The sequence below is a fragment of the Pygocentrus nattereri genome, chromosome 20, assembly GCF_015220715.1.
Source record: "Pygocentrus nattereri isolate fPygNat1 chromosome 20, fPygNat1.pri, whole genome shotgun sequence".
NCBI lineage: Eukaryota > Metazoa > Chordata > Actinopteri > Characiformes > Serrasalmidae > Pygocentrus > Pygocentrus nattereri.
The window spans coordinates 15,033,500-15,050,366 of NC_051230.1; the positions used below are offsets into that span (position 1 = coordinate 15,033,500).

The 16,867-nt window shown below is 37.7% G+C and overlaps 1 protein-coding gene across 1 annotated transcript; it reads right to left on the reverse strand.

The window, feature by feature from the left end:
* Positions 1-1,469: 1,469 nt before the first annotated feature.
* LOC108423557 (protein transport protein Sec16A-like) lies at positions 1,470-16,070 on the reverse strand. Its single transcript, XM_017690951.2, has 27 exons — positions 15,971-16,070; positions 13,967-15,619; positions 13,711-13,790; positions 12,612-12,706; positions 12,395-12,518; positions 12,090-12,282; positions 11,158-11,296; positions 10,461-10,594; positions 10,253-10,314; positions 9,689-9,827; positions 9,390-9,608; positions 9,200-9,297; positions 9,040-9,115; positions 7,685-7,802; positions 7,282-7,387; positions 6,718-6,823; positions 6,476-6,616; positions 6,227-6,340; positions 5,420-5,600; positions 5,246-5,328; positions 3,593-5,125; positions 3,222-3,299; positions 3,083-3,139; positions 2,859-2,973; positions 2,620-2,760; positions 2,458-2,531; positions 1,470-1,836 (listed from the first exon to the last, which is right to left on the reverse strand). Exons 2-27 carry the CDS (start codon positions 15,584-15,586, stop codon positions 1,813-1,815), a joined length of 5,850 nt encoding a protein of 1,949 aa, XP_017546440.1. The 5' UTR covers positions 15,587-15,619; positions 15,971-16,070; the 3' UTR covers positions 1,470-1,812.
* Positions 16,071-16,867: the final 797 nt, after the last annotated feature.

Genomic DNA, 16,867 nt, shown 5'->3' on the forward strand with positions numbered 1-16,867 from the left:
TTGTGTAGAATTATAGCGCAGTTGTGCTTTTTGAAGGGAATTGTACATTGTTAGATCAGGAATCATGCCATATAACGAAAGACAGGAATAATAACAGAGGATGTGATTGGCTTCAGTAGAGGTAATGACTTAATGCATTCTACTTTTGCACACACAACAAGTCTGAACTCACTGGGCCTGATTCACCAACCGTTCTTAAGAAGAAATTTCTTTTTCAAACCCACTTATTCAGTTTTCACAAAGATTCTGACATTCACCAGTTTTCTTATTTAAGATTTGTTTTTAGTTAAGAATAGAATCTACACACAAGCCCACAAAGCTGCGAATAATTCTGCAGTTCAGGAATATGTCATTGGAATTTGGGATAGACTTTTTCTTCAAATTTAGGAAAAAAACTTAGGAAGATATTAGTGAATGAAGCCCATTTGCTGGTGTTAACTTGCTGCTAGTAGGTTTTTTCTGTATTTCCTTTTTTTTCTTACTTAAAGTAAAAGTTTTAAACAGGATTTTTTGGAGATGTCATTGAAGAATCACTTGTGGTTACCTGAATAGCCTTTCAGTGGAAAGTTCTTTAAAGAAGCATTATTGTAAATGAGATATGTGAGAATAAAGAACATTTATAGAGTTTAACAAACCTCAGATTGAAACATGACAGTGTTCACTATATCTCATATTCTCTGTCTCAGTACCATAGTACCAAGTACCATAATGGATCAAACCATTCAAACATAGCTATGATTAGTTAGTTGAAACTTGAAAATTACAAAAAGTGAAATTGTAAAAATGACGTCTGTGATGTTAAGCCTTATTTTCTGGAGGAAATGGGGAAAATGAAGAAAACACAGAGAAGACTGACTGAAGACATCAATCATGAGCATTTTCTTCCAAGTTATTCAGTGATGTTGAGGTTGTTATTGTCCTGTAGAATAAGCTTTTTCCAAATCCATTGTGTCCTGACCAATGTGTCCTGAATAATGTGAGGTTCAAACCGAATCTGTTCAAATAATTGTTGTATGAGAGTAAATTTGCATGGTAAGTAGCTAAACACACAAGTATAACTTCTAAGAAGACTTTCTTGTTTTTTAAGGCCTGTTATGTAAGGCTAAACATATAGTACTTATATCTTTATATGCACTGATGAAAGTATTTGTCTGAACATGTTTGTGTGGTTTAATGTACCGTTGCTTTATGTAAGTAGTGCATGAAAGTATACAGGGTCAGAATGAAAGTTGACAGAGTCAAAAGTCACAGGACACCATTTTATTTTATTTTATTTTTTATGCTGTCACAAGCCTCCACGATGTGGTGCTGAAGGTAGTGTTTGTTGCAGATTTTCTCTGCGTACACAATTTGTTTGAGATGACCCCAGAGATAAAAGTTGATAATAAAATAAATAAATAAATAAATAAAATAAAACCTGTCCTGTGGCTTTTGACTCAAATCAAATCAAATCAAATTTATTTGTATAGCGCTTTTTACAACGGATTTTGTCACAAAGCAGCTTTTCAGAATTTCAGAAAAGACAAAGTTTTAACAGGAGTTAAACTCACCCTCTATAATGTGACCTAAGAAAAAACCCTAAATCTCAGTCTGCTGTTTGTATCCAAACAGGGAGTAAAATGAGGTTTTGATTTGATTGTTCTGGTTCTATGGATAAATTCTACTGTAAAAAATATCCTACATGTCAAAGTCTAAAAAAAGAAAAAAATACTATCAAAATAATGACAAATTTTAACTGGTGATTAATCTCCAGTGGTCTAAAAATCCACCTTTCCTCTGGATCCTGCCCCCTCATGGAGTAGTAACACATCTTCACATTATCTCTTGGAGAATATCCTACACATAAAAGCACAATACAAGAGAAATAGTAACATGTAAAATTAAGAAAAAATCAGTAGTTATACTAAGTGAATGGCTTACATAAAGTGCCACATTTCAAGCAGTTGGGGATGTAATGTTTACATATACAGTACTGTGCAAAAGTCAAAGACCACTCTTCAGTTATTCAATTTCCAGTGAAAACAACCATTAGTTGTTCAAAAGTTATTCAATAGTTATTTCTGAGATCCACATCTTTCCACTGTGAGAAGACAACTCAACACTATGAGTCTGAAAGAATGTGTAGCTGTCAAGAAGCTGTTACTGAGAAAAAGATATAGACAAAAAAAATGAAGATTGCCTGTTGAGGCGTAAAGCTGAATGAAAAAAAATAAAGATTTTTTTTTCTTAGAACAATGGATTGGCCACCCCAGAGCAAATGAAGGCCAGTCTCTAACCTCCCCACAGCACTGTACAGTTTTATGAGCAGTTTTCATACATACAGTTTTTATACAGTTTTTATTCTATATGCTACACTACTTTTATAAAAGGCTAGCATCAGGACATCAGCAGCCAGGAAACAGCTATTAAATTATGCTGAAAAAAAAAACAGCTACAAGTATAGCTTTTTCCACTTACTTCAGCTGTTTGAGAATGTGGGGCAGGCTGGGAGTTCTGGGTCCATCTCATGTGTCCAGACTGTCCAGAAACAGCTAAAAAGTAAATATATATATTTCTAAATAAAACAATTTAAACTAGGCTCAGTAATATTACAAGAATATTAAAACAACATATACTTACCATTATCCACTAGATATGTGTTAGCTGGCCTGACCATTTGTGCCTCACTGCTGCTTATGCCTGTTGAGGCATAAAGCTGAATACCTGGATTGTTGCTCATTAAGACTGGATTAAGTGGTGCCATATATCCGCTCTTAGGCCCTGGGTTTGGTAAAATTAAAATGTCTGTCATAGCCTAGTAGGGCATGTTATCACACTCAAGTGTCATTCAGATTTGACTGATGGAAAGGAGAAATCACCTGGTCTCAAAGCAGGCATGGTATTCAACAGCCCTGCTGTGGGCCCACCAAAATCTCCTGTACTTGCTGTAGTCACCTTTGTAATTCCTTTAGAATATTCTAATGCAGATTTATTCTAAAGAGATAACACATCACATTTAAAAGTAAACTATCAGTAACAATGTAGTGGGCCTAATTAAGAGTAGCTATGTTTCACAAAAGGAATACAACAGAAAAAGATGAACCTTCTTGTTTTCCTCATTTGGATCAACCCATATTTGAAGGTTTTCATCCCAAACAAGCTGTTGGAGGTCAATATGTTATTTGTAGTAAATGTAAGAACTTATGCAAATATGAATCATGTTAGCATTGGCCTTCACTTACTGATTTGCCTGTATCTGCAGGTAAATTAACTTCTTTCTTTTTGCCAAAAAGCCAGCTAAACCACCCACCTCCAGTTTCCTGTTGAAAATTAGAGCACAATAATGAGGAAGAACAAAGAAAAGAAGCATGAAGAAGAAAAAGACAAAACAAGAACACACATAAGAAACACGGCTCTTATGAAGCATCAAAAGGATTTCTAATCTGACTTCTAATGGCACCCCTGTGGATCATTTTTAGCCTGTTCAACATGGTTGAGTGAGCTATAAACCAGTTCCATGAGGTGCTTCACGTCTAAAAAGGACAAGAATCATGAAAGATACATTTTTGTATATATTTTGAACAATGCTTGTCTTCTTGATAAACTGACTGACCTTTTTGGGCTGGGGGTCTGGAGGTGGACTCTGAGGAACAAATAACCTAGGTATCAGGGGTTTGGGTGGCATGTGCATATGCTTTGAGTGAGCCATTTTCTCCCTCATGGCATAGGGATTTGCACTGGGAGGTGGAGGAGGTCCAAGCATTGGGTCTGCTGGAAGGCATGAAGTCTGAGAAGGCATGAACTCTGTTTGTGCTACATGTTGATCCCTCACTGGTGAATAATCATTGTTGCTTGGAGGCAAAACATGGGATGCAGGTAAAGGCACAGTAAGAAGAGGCACTGTTTGTGTCTCCATGGTGTAGGTTGGTTGAGATATTCCATTAGACACAGCTGCATCCAATGTTTGGGGATTAAGAGGTGGACATAGCTTAGATGTTGACCTGGAAGGCCCTGGTTGTACCTCATGAGAACACAAGTTCTTCTGAGTGACCCAGTGCTGATTAGCAGAAGCCATTAGCGGAGGAGCTACAGCAACACTTGTTTGAGTAATTGGCTGCTGCTTTTGATATTGTTCATTCACCTGGCCAAAAGATGGCGGAACAGGCAGTGGCATAGATAACTGAAGCACAGACTCTGATTGTGTTGCCAATGACATGGAAGAAGGTAATGCTGTAGAAGGCAGTGTTCTGGGCTGTATGTATGGGGCAGTTGATTGAGGTACAGAGCTAAATTCTGTTGCCAATGACTTGGAAGAAGTTAAAGCTGTAGAAGGTATTGTATGAGGATCTGCATTTGGGGAAATAAACTGAGATACAGGCTCTGATACTGTTGCCAATGACATGGAGGATGGTAACGTTGTAGTATTCGATGTATGGGGCTCTACTTGTCGAGCAATCAATTGAGGTAAAAACTCTGATTCTGTTGCCATAGTCGTAGAGTAAGGTAACGTTGTAAAAGGAAATTTATGGGCATCTCTGTATGGAGAAATTAACTGAGGGACAGATTCTGATTCTGTTGTCAATGATTTAGAAGAAGATAATATTGTAGAAGATACTGTATGAGGATCTATGTATGGAGTTTTTAAATCATGTACAGACCCTGTTGCCAATGGCTTGGATGAAGGTAATGTGTGGGACTCTATACATGGAGAAATTACTTGAGGCAAAGACTCTGATTCTGTTGCCACTGAAGTGGAGGAAGGTAATGTTGCAGCAGACAATGCATGAGGCTCCATTGGAAACTGTGTAGCTGCAGGATCAGCTTTGAGAGATTGTGATTGAAGGTCTTCTGTGAATTGGGACTGCACTATGGTTGGATGCAGAGATAGTGGTGCAGGCAGTGGTAGAGCCAGAGTAGGTGTTGACTCTTTGACTTCATTGGGCTGATGTTCTGACAAATGCTGTGCATCATCTGTGTGAACTAGTCTCTCAGGTAGCAGTGCAGCAGTGGAAGGCAAAATGTGAAGATGTGGCTCTGGCACTGTTTGTGGCTTCAGTGCTTGGACTGGTTCCTCAACTGGTGAGAGATTTGAGTCTGCATGGTGGGGAGGTCTTTGGGACATTGGAGATGTAGACAGTGCAACAGCCTGCAAAAAATAGAACATTTACACCAAATCTCTGGAGAGCTTGTTTAGCTGTTTTTCTATATGTTAATGAAATAAATTGATATTTATTCACAAACTTTGCAATGAAAAATTCCTTTTCACCTTGTTGCCAAGTCCAAAACAACCTGGGTCAGGAGCTTGGCTTGATTTTGGAAGGGCTCTGTTTTTAAGAATGTCTTGTGGCGCTGTAATCATAGAAGGTTACTGAAAATATGGTCACAGTCTGTACACAGTGTTAATTAGAATTAGGTAAAGGAAATTAAGGTGTAAACATACCTGGGGGCACCAGGCAAACCTTTGGAAGGACTTCCTCTTGGCTTGGCATCTTTGTAGTCAGAAGGGAGACTTTATATGAAGCTGTGGTTGTTTTTTTAGGAGAGGTAACTTTGGGGTCCTTCTTCAACAGAGGAAGACAGTTTGTATCCTGCTTCTTGGAACTGGGTGAGTCCAATTCCTCCTACAAGTTAGATTTAATAATATAATACTTTTATTTTTTTCCCCTGTGACTCTAAAAAGTCATTAAGCATTCCAAAGTTTCAAATATCCAGTATGTCTGAAAGTTTGTAGACACCTGCTCATGCAGCGTGTATTCTGAAATCAACAGTATAAACAGGGAGTTTGCCTGATCTTTACAGCCTCTACTCTTCTGGGAATGCTATACTAGATGTTGGAACATTGCTGTGTGGATTTGATTGCATTCAACTACAAGAGCATTAGTGAGGTCAGGTACTAATGTTGCATAACTAGTTTTGGATCACAAACATCATTCAAACTCATTTCAAAGCTATTGGATAGAGCTTCATCACTCACTCCAGAGTTTCTCAGTGCCACAGCCCAATGCTGGGAAGATTTATACCACTCTAGCCAACACTGAGCACTGGGCATGGTGACCTGAGGCTCATGTATGGCTGCTCTAGCGGGTCCTATTCTATTAGAAATGCTTTTCTATGGAGATCATACAAACTGAGTGTGTGCAGTTGAACTGTGTCAGCAATGGGTGTACCTTCAAGTAGCTGATTTCACAAATGAGAAGGGGTGTCTACAAATCTTTGGACATATAGTTGTATAATACAGCAAGCTTACAATGATTTGGCGATGAAGCCTCCGCAGGTTGATCAGCCATTCTGGCTCAGGTGATAGTTCAAGATCTGGGATGTCTTTCAACTGTTGGTCGAAAGGTCTCATTTTTGTAGATAGCTACAACGTGATGTGCAACAGCACAATTAGCATAACTTGAAAATTAAACCTGTGATTCTGATCAATGACAGTTCTGAGATGATAAAAAAATCCACAAAGTTTTTTACTCTTGGAGGTGTGTTGTGACTTCTTTACCTCTATGAGCTGGCTTATTAGGGTCAGAGGCTGTCCTGAAACTGAGGCTAGCAATACTTTGGAGATCACTTCACAGTACTGAAAGGCCTGTGCGCAAAGCCCACTTTCTGCTAACCGGCATGCATAAATGAACTTGAAGATCTGAAGAGCACACAATACTCAATTAACTTTTCTTTTTGTAAATGTCACAACATACAAATTTAAGCCAGTAATGGATTTGTAATGAGAAAGCTGAAAAACACCTGGAAGCGAGGAAGAGAAATTGAATCACAGCCAAGAGACAGAGCATATTCAAAGAGTTCAGTACGCTGGATTGCTTCATTGGTGGCAAACTTCAGAGGGGGTAAACTGGAATAAATCTCAGGAATGTTAATCATATAAAGCACTGTACACACTACAGGAATAGAGCTAGAACTATCAAGTATGTTAGTAATCAACTCTACCAATTATTTCACAGTTAATCACAAGTAATCAGACTTTTAAAATGCCAAATAATAAAAACAGACTTAATAATCACATAAAGGCAGTCAGTGACACTAAAATACTTTAAACTAGTCTAGACTCTAATTTAATTTGAAAAAAAAAAAAATATATATATATAATATAATATAATATAATATAATAGGTGTGTCCATCATTGTCTGTTACATACTGTAGACACACCAGCAGAACCATTTCTGTGCTTAATCATTATGCAAATTGCTCATTTGCAGCTAATTGTTATTCAGTGATTTTTAAATCAACTAATCAGGTTTAATTAAATTATCATGAAAGCCCTATATAGGAGTCAATAAATACCAACTTACCTACTGGACCCAAACAGAAAGATGTCTGACTTGTCACTCTGTGTGTCCACATCTAGTTGAACCACCATGTAACAGCAACTAGCTGCATCAGAACATCCTTTGGAGGCTGAAATTAAGTATTGTGTTAGTATTTAAGTAAAGCACAGCTGTATGCAAAAGTTTGAACATCCCAGGTCAATTGACATGTTTTGTTGATTTTCTAAGTGAAAGAATATTAACACGTCTTTACTGAGTTGAACAAGTTGGAAAAAAATAAAACATAACCTATAAAATAAGCCATGAAATTTTCTTCCCAATTTCAGGTTCAGGAAATAAACAGTAACTGTTAAAATGAACAGAAGTGTGGTCACTGTAGAGCTTGTGTTAGGTTCAACAAAACATGTAATTGCACCAGGAGTCTCACCTAATGCATCTCCCATTCTTGTTATGGTTTTCTTGTGTAGATGTTTGAAACGTGTGTGATTTGATAAAACCATGGCCAGGTGGATGCACCAGTCTCCCCACTCCTTAATCCCACAATGCTAGAGGAAACAGTCATTAAAACCCTCCAGGAAAAGATCTTTTAGACATCCCATTTAATGTTAAATTTCTGCAACAATACACATAAACATTGGGCCTCATTCACTAATATGTTCTTAAGTTTTGTTTTTATTTGTTCTTGAGAAAGATCAGTCTACATCAGATTCAGGATGTATTCTCAAACTGCAGAATTGTTCACGCCTTTGTGCACTTGAAGTAGATTCTGTTCTTACCTAAGAACAAATCCTAAATAAAAAACATTGGTGAATGTCAGAATCTTTGTGAAAACTGCACTGTAAAAGATTAGAGGTCAGCTTAACTCAAAATGATATAGTAACTGATTACAACAATCATAACTGATTGGCTTTTCTTGAGTTGACTCAACTTGAGGACACACAACTCAAATTTCTTAGCTGAGTAAAGTTCTCTTAATGCTTTTAGTGCTGCATCTCAGTTATGTCAATAAAATGAACTTGTTTTTTTATACTCATCTTTCTCACCAGCCAAGAGTCTCTCCATCACACCATCCTACGAGACATTGAGTACACACTCATCGATGGCTGTGGCATCGCTGGGGCTCAAACTCACAACCTCCTGTTGGGTAGACGGCTCAGTCCACTGCTGCACCACTCAGGAACACATGAAGCCACTCAGATTTTGTATCCACAAACATTTAATACACTGGAGAAAATATTTGTTGTTTTGACATTGAAGCATGGCATCATCTCATGTGGCGCAGCTGTGTAATAATTCATCCCAACATCAGGAGGTTGTGAGTTTGAATCCCAGCAATACCACAGCGGTCCATTATCCGGAAACCCAAGAGAAGAATATGCCAGATGGGACTGTGTGATAGAAGGAGCGCCAGCTAGTGGGAAAACTGAGTAAAAAAACACATTCAGTTTAGTTTATCTAACCAAGATGCAGATCTTGAAACAGTAGCTTGGAGAATTTTTGACTCAACTAAGACCTTGTTGTGTGAACTCTGGTGTCCTCAAGTTGACTCAAATCAAGAAAAGCCATGTAATCAGTTACTGAATAATTTTAAGTTGAACTGACCTCTCATTTTTTACAGTGTGTGTAAGTGGGTTTTCAGAATAAATTACTTCTTAAGAATGGTTGGTGAATGAGGCCTATTGTGCCCTATTCCATACTGTATCTGTTAGCTCCAACAGGTTATGGTATGCAGAACTGTATTAAAAAATCATATCAACAAAAAATAAAGAAATACACACTCACGGTTGCAGATAACTTTCCAGACATAAGCTGATAAAAGGTCCTCAATGCATCATTTTCTGGTAAACTATCAATGAACCTAACCAGAGACATAAATGGCATGGTCCTGAAACTGGACACTTCAAAGAGAGACTGAAGGATGTTGTAATTTTTTATAACTTACTTGCTTATTACTTGAGAATAAGCCCTGCTGTCCATTGTACTGGCAAGCATGAAAGCATGTCCCCACATGCCTTTGCTTATTGCTGAGTCCATCGCATCCTATTGGCCATGTATTTGAGAGCTGTTTAACTCCATTGTTCGAGTTAGAAGACTCAGTGCAGTAGGCTGTAGAATGAAAACACAAAACTTACCTTTTTCTTGCCAACGATGAGCAGCTCTCTGAAGCACTGTAGATCTCTTTCAGCATCTTTTGCCAAAAAAGTATCTTCAGTGGTTGATTCTGCATTACATGCTGTTCTGCTGATTGCTTCATTTGTAAAATCGATAAGATCAGAAGTAGCCTTCTTAGATGCAGAGGGTGACCTCTGCTTTCTCAGCAAAAGATGAGATATATCAGTTCCCACCAGTTTCTGTAACACATTTCACAGTGACATATACAGGAATTTATATAACATATGCACTAAAAACTAAATAACACTTAAAAACTTACGCCATTCTGCTTGCACACTAACTCTAGGAGCTCCCATTTTAGGCAAGATGCTTCTTGATCTGCCAGAGTATCATTCTGTAGGCATTCTTCATACTTCTTTCTTATAAATTCCAGCACCTCTGACTTATGGGTCTTATCTCTATGAGAAAAATAAATAAATAAATAAATAAATAAATATATAACAAAAAAAAAAAGAAAAAAAGAAAAAAACAATATATATCTCATATTTTATACCTGGTAGTGGTCATAAGTGATTAAAAAAGGTTGGTTATACAACCTAAAATATGCACTGATTTGTATTGCTTAGATGTTGTAAAACTGGTCTTAGACTACTTTAGATCCTAAATAAGTGGTCTAATATTATTGTCTCTTATAATTTACACGGCGTACTTGAACATTTGTGCATCATGCACTATCCTAGAGGGTACCACAAGGCTTAATACTGGGTCCCCTTTGTTGGTATAATTAATAGTACTTTTGCTTTTATTTGTATGAAGCCAACTAATACAGCTTAATCACTTTTACTTAATTTATAGGCTTCTTGTTTCTTGTATCTTGCTTTACTTTGTGAGAGGTCCTGGAAAGGTCTGAAGTTCTGGTTGATACCAGGAGTCTTGCAGCAGCATCTATTGAAGAGTCAATTTTTCACTCATAGCTAAAGCAATGTGGCAGAATACAATGCAAAGCCAGTAAAAAAACATCTCACATAGAAATAAATACACCACACCAATACTGTGAGCATTTGAAAAGAACATCAATATCAGGAAATGACCTCAGTGCTGTGGATCTGCACCAGTGCTGGCTTGCCCTCAGAAGGAAGATTTGGAAGCACCTGAATGAGCTGGCCACCAGGCCCAAATCGTGCACAACAGCGAGGGAAGGAGAACTGCTCTGTGATGGAAGGACCTACAGTGAGAACATATGTAGGTGAGAACATGACTTTGTTCTTGAAATATACAGTGGCCCTAAAAAAGTACTTGGACATTGATGCCATATAAAATGTATTCTCTGTGTCAGGAAACAAATGTCAAACCAAGTTGCATTAAGTTAACCAGATTTAATGAGACCAAGTAATTTACATTTTGGTAGTATTCTTTCAAATGGTGGTTGATGTGTTTCAGATCATCATCATCATGAATTGAGTAGTTTCTTTTTAAACTTATGCAGATTTGCATCCAAAATGCCTGTATACACTTCTGAGTTCATGATATCATCAGTGAACACAAGCTCACCAACACCACTGTAAGAAAAACAGTCCTAGACTTTGACACTTGCCCTACAGCAGCCTTAGTGCAGTCTGGTTGGAATTCTTCTCTAGGTTTTTCCACACACAGAGTCTACCATCAGTTTGATGTGGTGCTCAATGCATTTTTCACTGAAACAAATGTCCAAATACTTTCTGGGGCCACCATACTTTAGTACTTGTATTGTAAAACTGTATTATGAAACTGAAAACTATGAGATCTCACTCATTGGAGAGCAAGATATATTGAAGGCTTCATTGCTGGTTTCCTTCTGTAACTGCCCACAATCCTCAGAATGAGCTGGAGACTGAATGCTGACATCATAAGGTGGATAGTCAGTGTTCTGGGTTGGGTATCCCCAGCTCTAAGACAAATAATTTGACATTATATAATTTAAAAATGAGAAAATGTCCAGCTCTAGGACAAATAATTTGACATTATATAATTTAAAAATGAGAAAATGACCAGCTCTAGGACAAATAATTTGACATTATATAATTTAAAAATGAGAAAATGCATATCACTTATACAATCCTAAAAATATAGTTTTTGGCAGGCTAAAAAATGTTAACTTTATGACAAAGAAAAAATGTTTTTTGGAAATGAATGTAACAAGACAATTTTCAGCCACTTCCAGTGGTCCATTCAACATGAACTTTTAACAAAAAGTAAAAGACAGTTGACATTTGTGATACATAAATGAATAAGGCAGGTAGATTTCAAATTCAGATATATTTACACTATATTTTGTTAGAAAAAACTTTAACCATACAATTTTAAAGGTAAACTTGAAGTTTAAAAATTTTTCATTGAGTGCAAAAGTTGGGTGTCCTGATTAAATGACAAATTATTGATTTATTAACACATACAGAGAACAAACATTTTAATGCACTTGAGGCCTAGAGTGACTTTCTGACAGGCCATATCAGAAGACCTCGTGCAGGCCACACTTTGGGCAAGCCTGCCATAGACAATCCACTTTTAATTTCCTAAAGGACATAAGGAACCATTTATTTGGAAGGTAAAGAACCATTTTAAAGTTTAAAGAACCTCCATGAAATGAAAAGATTCTGTAATAGACTTTTCTTAGAACTTTATATCCAAGCAAGGAACCTTTTAGGAACCAATGTTTTTAGGACAGTACTGGAATCTGTTACCTGTTCTGAATGCCAGCTGATGCGGCTATGCTGGCTGCGTGTGCTAGGCATGCTCTGAGTAGAGTAGCCACTGTGGCTACTGTGCCTGTCACACTGATCCCAATAACACTGCTGGTATTGGGCAAAGTGATCATGGTCAAAGGTTGAATCATAACGCGGGTCATATTTCCACCAGTCGTCATAGTTGTCAGGCCTTAAAAGACAATATAACAGTCCTATCAATTCAGATGGCAGTTAAAATAATATACACAGTACAATAGTACACGATACAATCCTATTAGTGATGAGTGCTAAATTGCTTTTACTTCGTGTTACATTGTTGACTGTTGCTTCTGTTGCTTCTGTTGACTTTTGCTTGGTATCCATAATCATAGGGATAATAGTAGCCTTGGTTGTAGGCACTGGAATAGTATCCTTGAGGATCCCATCCTACAAAAACAATTGAAAATCAAACAACTTTCATGAGTATTGACATCCTAGATGTTTACATAAGCTAATTCAAACAGTGTCAGCATTTTATACCTCCATAGTTATAATACTTTGCATAGTTTTCTGACCAGTATGGAGACAGTTTGCCTTTGTCAGCCCTTGCAGATCTGTCTTTGGAACGCTTTTGCCTGTTTGGAAGGACCTGACATTTCATCATTTGTTTAAAGAAGACACAAATAAGCTTTATTGTTAAAAGTTAATTAAATATGCATTATACTTATAAAATCACTTGCAAAGTGACATTAAGTGTATGCCTTATTATAGGAAAAGTAGCTGCTTTCAGTTTGGTGCTTCTTTTCTATATTTCCATATTCTTTCCTGCTTCTTTTCCATATTTGTCAAAATGTGAGCATTTTTACAGTGCAATTGTAAATGATACAATCTTGTAGAATGCATTAAAGAGGTACTATGACCAACATGAAAATGCAACCATTGTTACATCTGTTATAAACCTAGAGTGGTGTTGTAGATTTTCACAAGATTTTCCAGTTTAAAAATAGCAAGAGATAAAGATAAAACCCATTTCTGATTGTGTATCCTCAAAGTGGGAAGAACTGTTGAAAAACTACATTCTGGGGGAGGCTACTTGATTGTATTTATTAAACTTAGATCAGTGGCTAGGCTAGTGGTCAGGATTGGTTGGCACGGTAGGGACTCCCTAAGGTTTCTTGATATATTTATCAAATGCAGGATGGGTATTGAACATATAAAATTATGAATTGTGTCAATCTAATAAGACTGTGAGGAAAAAAGTTGTGCTACAGAACTGAAATACCATATTAACCCCTTATTAAATGCCATATTAAATGGCTATGGCCCACCAGCAGGCCCAAAGCTTTACTACACACTTCTATAATCTACAATCTTGCATTGTAGACTGGGTAGTTACTGCATAATAAGCCTTAGTATGCCATAAACCTGTGATTTTTAGGGGCTAAACTCTAGTTTTAGGCCTGAATGCTACTTTAACTACTTACAATAAACAGTGAGCATGCAGGCTGAAGCAATCACCACCAAGTCACTTGTTTAGTATTAAAAACAATAATAGTTTCTGGAAGCAAAAGGCTAATTACTCATATAATCACATACCATCATTAAAGCAACATAAAAAAGCCAAAAAGATCTCACTGACCTTGAGGTTAGCTGATTTGACTTGTGGACAATTTCTAAACTGGACTGCTCAACTTGTTTCTGCTCTTCCTTTTGATATTTCTGTCAAAAAGGATACCAAAGAGCAGTATTTTGCAATGAATTGCATACATATCCCATGTTATTATCCATTGACCTCCAAATAGTAAAATACTAAAATAATACAAGTCTTTTATTTGATGAGTTCATGTAAATAGACTGCACTGGCCAGAACTAAACATAAATGCTACTTTTGATACCTGTTCAGACAGCTGCGCTTCAGATTCCATTTGTGGCCAATGACCATTTAGATCCATCCAAGCATGACGTGCTCTGGAATAATGCATGGAATACGTGTCTGAAAATGGATGATAATTAGGATAGATAGATCCATAATAGCTATTGTAGTGGGCTCTAGACATGTCCTCATGTGGCCAGTGTGTTTGCTGTGTCTCCAAACCAGGGAATATAGACTGATGGATCTTTGTTGAAGTTGCAGAAACTTTTTTGTTCCTTGGCTCTGCGGTTGTGGAACCTCGTACCACAGGTGGGTTCTTTTGATTGTTACCCAATACATTATGTCCTAGTTCTTCATGGAGATTCTGGACGGCATCCTTTTTAGGACTTTCAAATACATGGGCTGCAGGCACTGAAGGCTCTGATGGTCTAAATCTTAATTTCTTTGGAACTGGGGTTGTGGAGACAGTTAGATGTTGAAACTGGTTAGAATCAGTGGCTCTCTGAGTTTCCTCTTGCACTGTTTTCGTGACTTGCAGGTATAAAACAGGCAGGTAATCTGCTGATTCTCCTGATTTAGCTTCAGGTATCTTTGGTGTGACATCGGGCTTTAGATCTGATGGGTTAGGTTGGTTGTGCTCAATTTGAATCTGACTTATACTAACATTGGAGACCAGTTGGGGCATCTCAGATACTGATGGCATTTCAAGGGATGCTTCAGCAGATGACAAACCTGGAAGTGTAGTGATGCTTTTCAGGGGTTCCTGGGTATTGACGCTACTAACGTTTTCCTCTACAGGAATTTTTGGATTGCTACCATTGAGCAATGATGGTGGATCAGAAATATTACTGGGTTTAAGAATATCATCTCCTGGAAGCAGCTTATCTGTTGAGATGCAGTCCATTTTGTCCTGTTTAATATATATTTCTAGCTCCTTTGCATCTTGTTGTACAGCATTCATATCACTTACTTGGTGTGGAGCCTCAGAAGATCTACCAAGCTGGTCTGAAGTAGACCTTTGGTGATGGGAGAGCTGAGAAGTTACCTCAGAATTCTCATACAGTTGTTCTGAACATGAAGACGATGCATGCTCAGTGCTCTGGCCAAGCTGAACTGGGGTTTCAGCGATATGAGAAGATGGGACAGCATTCAATGCTTCTAAGAGAAGCTGGGGAGAAGGTGTTTTAGAGGCTGGTTTAGTCTGCAGAAGCAAAGAGTAGGTAGAAGAAGAGGGAGAAGATGAACAAGCACCAAGATCAGAAAGATCACTTGAGGAGATTTCAGTGGTGAGGGTGCATGTAGTAATGTTTGATGGAGACTGGGTTACAGACATTGAACATGTTTGTAGAGAAGGGGTTTGTGGCATGATACCAGGTGAGGAGATATGCTGTGCTCCGGGAGAAGAGGCTGGCTGTTCGGTAGGTGTTGGATGTTGAGGGCCAATAGTGGACGAAGAACCTGCTGTTATAGAAGCATAATTACTATTGAGGGGGTCATTACCATCAATTGGTTGGAAGTAATTTTCAGGCTGACCATAATTTTCCAGGTCTGATATCCCAGAAGTCCCTGGGCTGATGCTGGGGGGATCTTCGGTCTGTAAGGACAGGTCTCTGCTTGGTTTAGGCAGATGAGGTGATGCCATTTATGCACTGTGGAAGCTGTTTGAATGAAACTCCTAAATGAGAGACACATTAGACTGGAGATATTCAAAACTTATAGAAGCAGTAAACAGAAAACTAATTCATTCACACAGTATGTAAATATTCCACTTCACATGTAAGTTAGTTAGCACAGCTGGTATGTAGTACAACTTTGATCATGCAGAGTTCCCTTTAAAACAGAGAGTGATTAAAGAGTGCTAGATTCTCATTACTTGTGGTTGAAAAAACAGTGTTCTATAATATAAGTGAACTGTCCTTTTAAATAGTCTAACAGCTTTTTTAGAACGGCCTGTTGACAGCCTAAAATAGCGTTCCCTCTGTAACAGCACTCAGAGATGGCATTCTTCCAGGTAAATGCTGCTTACTTGTAGCTGATGATGACTCCACTGTGGCAAAAGCTGCTTTTCCTTTTCACCAAAACCAGTGTAGAAAATGCTGACCCTGCTGTAAGTTCACTGCTTATAAAATGACCAACTTCCCACAAGCACTGAATGTTATAAGCCTTGTCCAGCCCACCTGCTGCTCTGAAGTGAGTCTGCTCCTCGGACAGAGACCATCTTGAAATGTAATTTGATAAGTCATGTTGCTCGGGGGCTTTTTTGTCAGAACTCTCTATTATTTGTTTTTTATTTTTAAATTATTAGCATAATATTTGTGATATAACATACTTATTATAATATAGCATAATAAAATCTTCTTCTTCCTTTTATTATTATTATTATTATTAGTAGTAGTAGTAGTATAAAAATGCTTGATACAATATACTATAATACTATAATAGTAATAATAAATATAGCCGCAAGCAGCAATGAGCGGGTCCAAGCACTCGCAAGCAATACCAGCCCTTCTGCAGGTTTAGTTCATTCGGCCTAAAAAGGCCTCAAGCTGTTTGGGTCTTATTCATAGGCAGAGTGAATAGAACTGAAATGGTGTCAGTTAATCAAAAGGCCTTCAGTTGTCATAAACAATGAGCAGAGGTCTTTATACTCATTATAAGTTTCTATTCATATGTACTGATATACACTGGTTTGTAGAACATCCAAGAGGTTGTCAACATAGATGTAAGAACTACATGACTAATGGCAGCATTTCTCACATAGTACCACTTGCACAGTGGATTGGTTCTATATTTAACCCATTGACTTGATGTAGGCCATAGTGAGGCCTAATGCACTCATAAGGGGCCCTTTAGGTGTAGAGCAGCTCAGTGAAAGTGGGGCAGAATTTGTCAAAAGGCCTCAGTATGATATCAGTATTGATCA